General features: G+C 42.3%; 1 protein-coding gene across 1 annotated transcript in view; it reads right to left on the reverse strand.

The window, feature by feature from the left end:
• The window catches only part of ACTR3 (actin related protein 3), a 64205-nt gene extending 59800 nt beyond the window's left edge, over positions 1 to 4405 (reverse strand). Inside the window, exons 1-2 of the mRNA XM_090279403.1 lie at positions 4353 to 4405; positions 4035 to 4214 (exon numbers count right to left, since the gene is read on the reverse strand). Coding sequence (XP_090135529.1) covers positions 4035 to 4078 — 44 coding nt within the window. The 5' untranslated portion in view covers positions 4079 to 4214; positions 4353 to 4405. The remainder of the gene's footprint in view (positions 1 to 4034; positions 4215 to 4352) is intronic.
• Between the last annotated feature and the right edge of the window lie 1920 nt (positions 4406 to 6325).

Raw genomic sequence — 6325 nt, forward strand, 5'->3', positions numbered from 1 at the left:
AGGTTTCTCTAATTAAAACCAATGCATAATCCTAGGGTTTTTTAAAGATAAATAAGAATAAACAGAGTTAACACTACTAATAAAAAATAAAGTACATAGTTTTGAAAAGGGGGTGAGTGCAACAGAAAAAACATAGGACAAGTACAGAATAGCTGAAGTAAAAATAGCAACCCTCACCAGCTGCTAACTTCATGACATTAAAAAGGCAATGTCAATTTTCTAATCCGGTCTTCTCACTTGTAAAATGAGGTAAAAAAAAAAAAAAAGAAAAAAGAAACAACGCTGTCACTAAATTAAATAAGATAAATAAAAAGCCTGGCCATTGCATCTCCTGGTAGATCTTTCCCTTCTCTGCTTAAAAATAAAATGTCTGAACTGTATTTTACAATAAGGCTGAAACTTCATTAGACACAATATACCCAGTCCAAAATCAATATTTCAATACAAAATAAAAAAGAAATCAGGACGAGATTTTAGGAAATTCTAAATAAAACTCTAACTTCTCAAAAGGAACATGTCTGTTACACTTACTTAAAACAGCATGCAAAACACGACCAATGAAGAAATAAAAATTTTAATCAACTTTTTTGAGGTAACAAGATATTGTGAATGTTTCTTCCCTTGGAGATGGCTAGAGAAATAAATAGCATTGTAAAATATTACATACAGAGTTTATGTATGAATCACGAACTTTCTTACATTTTCCCTCATGCACTCAGCCCTTCCCCTCTGCTTTCAAGATCATCCCATCTACCCTCATTGCTAGAATGTGGTACAAGGATGAATAAAATAAGCTCCTCATCCACTGACTCCAAAAAGTAATTATCTTTACATTTTAAGATTGCTCATAAGTTTAAGTCAATTAGGGAAATTCCTTAGTTCATTCTAGATCTGAATATATCCAAGAATTCCATTTACAATATGGCTATATATTAACCTCTGCTATCATAGTCAATGGAAATAATTTACCAATGCAGTATGTATCAGGAAGAAAAGAAAGTCATAAAGAGGAAAAAGAAATTTCACAGTGCAAAGCTCTGTAACCAAGCCACACATAATACAAGTGCATAAGTAGCTCCTTTAGTTGTATTGTATGTTAAAGAAATTTGAGTGAAAACATTCAAAAAAATATAACAGGATAATTTTAACTTTTCAAGTGTTACAATGTTTAAAAATGCTTTAAAAAAGTTTTCCTCACCACTAGTATTAGGTTTGAGTTCTGTAATTTAGTTCTTAAGCAACCAGCTCTATCAATGAGAATCTTTGCAGCCAAATTTTATTCTACAGCACTATTCTAATACAGACCAAAAAAGTGTGTAGATACGGTTATCTATATGAAAGAATATTTCTTTCTAAATTCTTTTCAAAAGGAGCTATTTTCTTTTATGATCTGAGCTTAGGTGATTCTTTATCTTATGTTGAGGTGAAAGATCTTTGCTGAAGGACCTTTAAATTCTGGGATTAAGCTTCATGTTTCCTAACTCTTACAGCAGTTCTTATCTGAGGACCACCATGTTTCATAGCTGGCCGCTTTTTTCAGTCACCTATTGCCTAACTTATATAATGAAATGGAATGAGCAACCTGATTAAGGTTTCCATTTTTCACTTACATTAAGTGGGTACCTGCAATTAGAGACCTAATATATGAATGCATCCTCTAAAGCTAAAGGAACACAAATTATAGGTGTTCAATTTGCATCTGGACACCACAGTTTTCTGGAGCATAAAACCCAATCTTAAAGCCTTACTTAAGAGATACTTATCCCAGGTCCAATCTCAATGAGCTATCCTCTATGTGCTAATCAGGAGATATATTAATAGGCAACTTAAAGACCAAAAAGCCTTTCGAAGGTCTCTAAAGATGGAAGTTCAGATTGTGACAGATGGTAAAAGAAAGTCATGGGCAATGGGGAATCCTAATCAGTTCCATTCAAATCATAGTAAGTGTCCAGTTCACAACTTCTCCTTGATGAGGTAAAACTAACATAATTATGAAAATGTAATTATGTAGTAATAACTGAAATATTAAAACAAAAATATCCTAAATATAGATTGAACCCCTCCCCCCACACCTCCAAGTCACTGGACAGGTGTTTTAAAGTCAAGGCTGCCCTATCAGAAAGGTCACTTAAGGACAGTTAGTTAACCCCAATGAAATACCTAATATACTAATTCAAAAATAACCAAAACTGTATTTCAAAAGGGAAAAAATAAAGTGAGAAAAGTAACATCCTATTCAAGATGTTATTTATTGGGGCAACAATGACCCTCACTAATTTTATTGACAACCCAATAATTTCTAAAGCATGAAATATTAATTATGTAGCAGTATATTTCACTTTAACAAAACAGACTTAAAAATTCCTTCTCAGGCCAAATCTAATTTTAAAACTAACCCTAAACATAAAAATATTCACCAATTAGACTTAAAGGGGAAAAAATACTGGTTCAGGGAAGTGAGACTGGATTAAGAAAAAAGTTACTTCAATAAACTGTCCATCAAAAAAAAAAAAAAAAACAAAACAAAAAAAACAGACGTTCCATAGCTAAACTAGGTTAATTTTTCCCAAGGGAAAATATTAATAGCTCTGTTGTTTCCCTATGCATGGCTGGGATTTCAGAAACAGTCCAACTAGCATGAAGTTAGAGAAATTTTACAAAGAGCAAATAGAGGAGCATCCTTTAACAGTTTGCCCAATAGTAAGGGAAGGGGATGAAGTCTGGCAATCCACCTCTCCCAACACTCCCTCCCAAAATTGGAGTGTTTGGAGAATTAACAGATGTAATAACAAATCAGCACAGGACATATCCACAAAAAGAAAATACTTTCAATATTATAACATCAAGCAGTCATTCTACATTACAAAATATAGACAATATTTTCTATGTAACTCTGAAGTGTGGTATAACTCTAAAACCCCTACTAATACAAAAGGAAAAACCACTTTAACGCCATCCCACACTTCAGTAAACTACACTACAAATCTATGATAAACAACTCTTTGCGAGGCAAGTACATCGCCTTATAACGCTATACCTTCCTTCTCGCTTTGGGGTACCCTCACTGAATGAACATACACAACTAAAATTATTTTCTTGGGTGCTTCCCGGCCTCCTTCCCCGTAGAACACAAATATATTTTTTAACTTTACAAAAATCGATACCTAGCACCAGTAATTGGTCTATTTGAAATCGGCTTAATTTTGAAAGTTCTAATAAGATGAGTTCAGGTTGGAAACGAAAAACTACCTTATAAGGGTATAAAAGACTGAAAGCAGGAAGCGGCTTTGACAAAACTAAGGAAGTTGCAGCGCGCTTGCTCATTGGGGGAATTTTTTTAAGGCAGGAGAAGTAACACATGACATCTTTCTCAAATTAAAATGTGACTTGGTTCACCGGTGAAAACGCAGTGTAAGATGGAAAAGACCGGGAGTTAAAAAGGAAAAGGAGGTGGGTAGCTAAATGAAAGCCCCGATTTAGGTTCCCATTTTCAGAGCCCGATTCTTCTCATTCTCCCACCCACGCCCTGGGCAGTGTTGTCACAGCAATCTTGCAAAACCTCCAAGGAGCGCTTCTCGTTTCTCGCTCCCCAGTCAATGCACTCCCAGCGCTCGAGCCCCTCAGTCCCCAAACCCACGAGCAGGAAGGGGCACGGAGAGAAAGGGGAGCCGGGTGTCCCGCTCGGCGACTGTGCCACCGCGTCCGCGCGCCCCGGGGAGGTGACCATCACGCAGCTCCTGAGACGTCGCTGCCCACCACGGTGGGGGAAGGGCCTGAGGGGGTTGTGCGGAGAAAGCCCTTGCGGGTGCGGGGTTCTCGACCCCGCGCACCCGCCCAAGTCCCAGAAGGTGAAACCAGGGAACCTGGGAGGCCCTGCCTCTCCGGGCCCCACCCCTCGTAACCCGACGGGGTTAGGACTGACACCGCAGGCGGGGGCACCTGGCCTTACCATTCATTTACCGATCTCCTCCATGCCCCGCCATTTTCCTACCTCGGCCTCAGTTTCCCCACCCCTGCCCACAAAACCCCCTTACCCAGTGCCACAGTCCACCACACAGGCCGGCAGCCGTCCCGCCATCTTCCCCCTCGCCTGCTGCTGCCGCTGCCGCCGTCTGCTCCGTACTGGTTGTGGTCGGGGATTGGCGGCAGGAGATAGGAGCTATCTGACCATCCACAGCCAGGCCGCTCTCTGCGTCCGTGGGGAAGCCGGGAAGCTGAAGCAGTAGCGAGAAAGCAAGCTCGGTCAGCGGCTACCACTTCCGCAACCCAGGCGGGTAGGCAGTCCCCGCCCTGCCCCGCCGCGGCCTCCACCCCCTCCTCTCCCCTCCTCCTCACTCCTGCCCCCACCCTACTTCTTCCCCCTCACGCTGCCTTTCCCGGGGAAGCCAAGATGGCCGCCGGTGCCGACGCCCTGGCCAGGCCAGACCCAGGCTGTCAGCGCTCCCCCTTCCGGCTCCGAGAGGGTGGGGCGAGAGAGCATGCGCAGTGAGGTGCTGTCGCCTGTGGCCGCTCCCATCCCTACACTCATGAAATCCACTTCGGGTTTTCTTAGAGCGTAGGGGCGGAGAAGTCAGCCCGAGAATTCAATTCTGAAGCTGAAAGGGGCTTTTAGTTTTCATTACCTGAGGAAGGAAAGGAACCGTGTCCCGCAGCCACGAGTATCTTCTCCCCTGCCCCGGGGAAGACGGCCTAATTGAAAGCGTTGTCAGCGGCACACAACCATTCTTTTAACTTGAATGGCTGCTTTTCTGGGTGCAAAAGAGAGATATCAGACCTGGGGTGAGCAGATCGGGGACGGATGAACAAAGGTTTGCACCGTGGCTCCTAGGCCTTTGTACCGAGGTTTTATTCACTAACACTTGTGCATTGTTACATTGCACATTACAGTTGTTTCAACCTGTTTAGGTTGTAGGCCCTCCATAGAGCAAGCCTCTTGGGAATATCCGTGTATTCTACATGTATACACAAATAGGTCTTTATTCGAGGCTTTTGGATGATGACAGAGATTGTCCTCTGGATTAGTTTAAGATTATACTACTAACAGGATTATAGCAAGGATTAAGGACCAAAAAAAGTAATTAAAAAAAAAGGTTTAAAAACTGGAAAGCCTAAAGGATGGTTTTCAAACTTAAGTGTATATCAGAATTATCTGGAAGGCTTGTTAAAACATAGATTGCTGGGCCACACCCTGGAGTTTTTCTGATTAGGTGCTTTGGAGTGGGACCCGGTAATTTGCTTTTCTACCAAGTTAGCAGGTGATGGTCTGGCTCTCCACCTGGGGAAGCTATTGTAGAGGTTGAATAGCTTTCCTCTCCACCAGACTTATCTTCTGATAAACCTTGCTTATACGAGGCTATATAAAAATATCTTTCCTGAGCAAGGATGTCTAATTCACTCCAGAAGATGACATAGTGTGGTATTTGACTGGCCTGGGGGATGGAATGTGGGTTTTTCACTCCTTTTATTAAAAGAATACTGCTTGCCTAACTCTATTATGGATGAGACAATGCTGACTAAATATTTCATAGGCACAAAATGGTTAAGTTCTCTTGTAGGGTGTACACTTTGGTGGGGAAATATACAAATTGTGTTAAGAATAAAAGCGGAGAGCAAGGGGCTATGAGAAATAAGGATGTCTGGTGGAGAATGACAGAGAGGTAAAAGATGGGGAAGGCTTCTCTGGCAAAGTGGGATTTAAAAGCTGAGGGCTGAAGGATAGATAGTAGGAAAGGGGAAAGAAAAAGGGGAACCCTCCAGGTAGAGGGAACAGCAAGCATCAAGGCCCTGAGGTGGGAAGAGCCTGACTTCTTCCACAAATTGAAAGAAGACTCAAGTGGTCAAAGTGAAGTGAGCCAGGGAAGATGCAAAGGGAGGTGAAGTCTGAGAGGTAAGGAAGAAGCAAACAATCCAAGGATTTGTAGACATTTCTAAGCATCTTAAAGTTTAGCCTCAAAGCAACTTGAAAGCCATCAAAGAGATTTAAGCAAGGAAATGTGGCTGCTTTGTAGGGAATGGATCCCACAAAGCAAAGAGGGAAGTGAATGGTCTCTATTCTACATTGTGTACTGTAGGTCATAGCCCTGGCTGGTTTGGCTCAGTGGATTGAGCGTCGGCCTGCGAGCTAAGTGTCGCTGGTTCGATCCTCCAGTCAGGGCACATCAGAGAAGGAAAACTCTGACTCCAAAAAACCTCCGCTGCCTTGCGGCATACCTCTTCAGGGGAAAGGCTAAGGGAGTAAACCCCGACAGAAAATCCGGAGCCGGAGTCCCTAAGGCGGTTTGACGTTGTAGTCAACACCAGCAACTCCTGCGGCGCACCTGAAGCC

Source organism: Furipterus horrens, unplaced genomic scaffold (genome assembly GCF_987537825.1).
Source record: "Furipterus horrens unplaced genomic scaffold, mFurHor1.1.pri manual_scaffold_1, whole genome shotgun sequence".
NCBI classification, from domain to species: Eukaryota; Metazoa; Chordata; class Mammalia; order Chiroptera; family Furipteridae; genus Furipterus; species Furipterus horrens.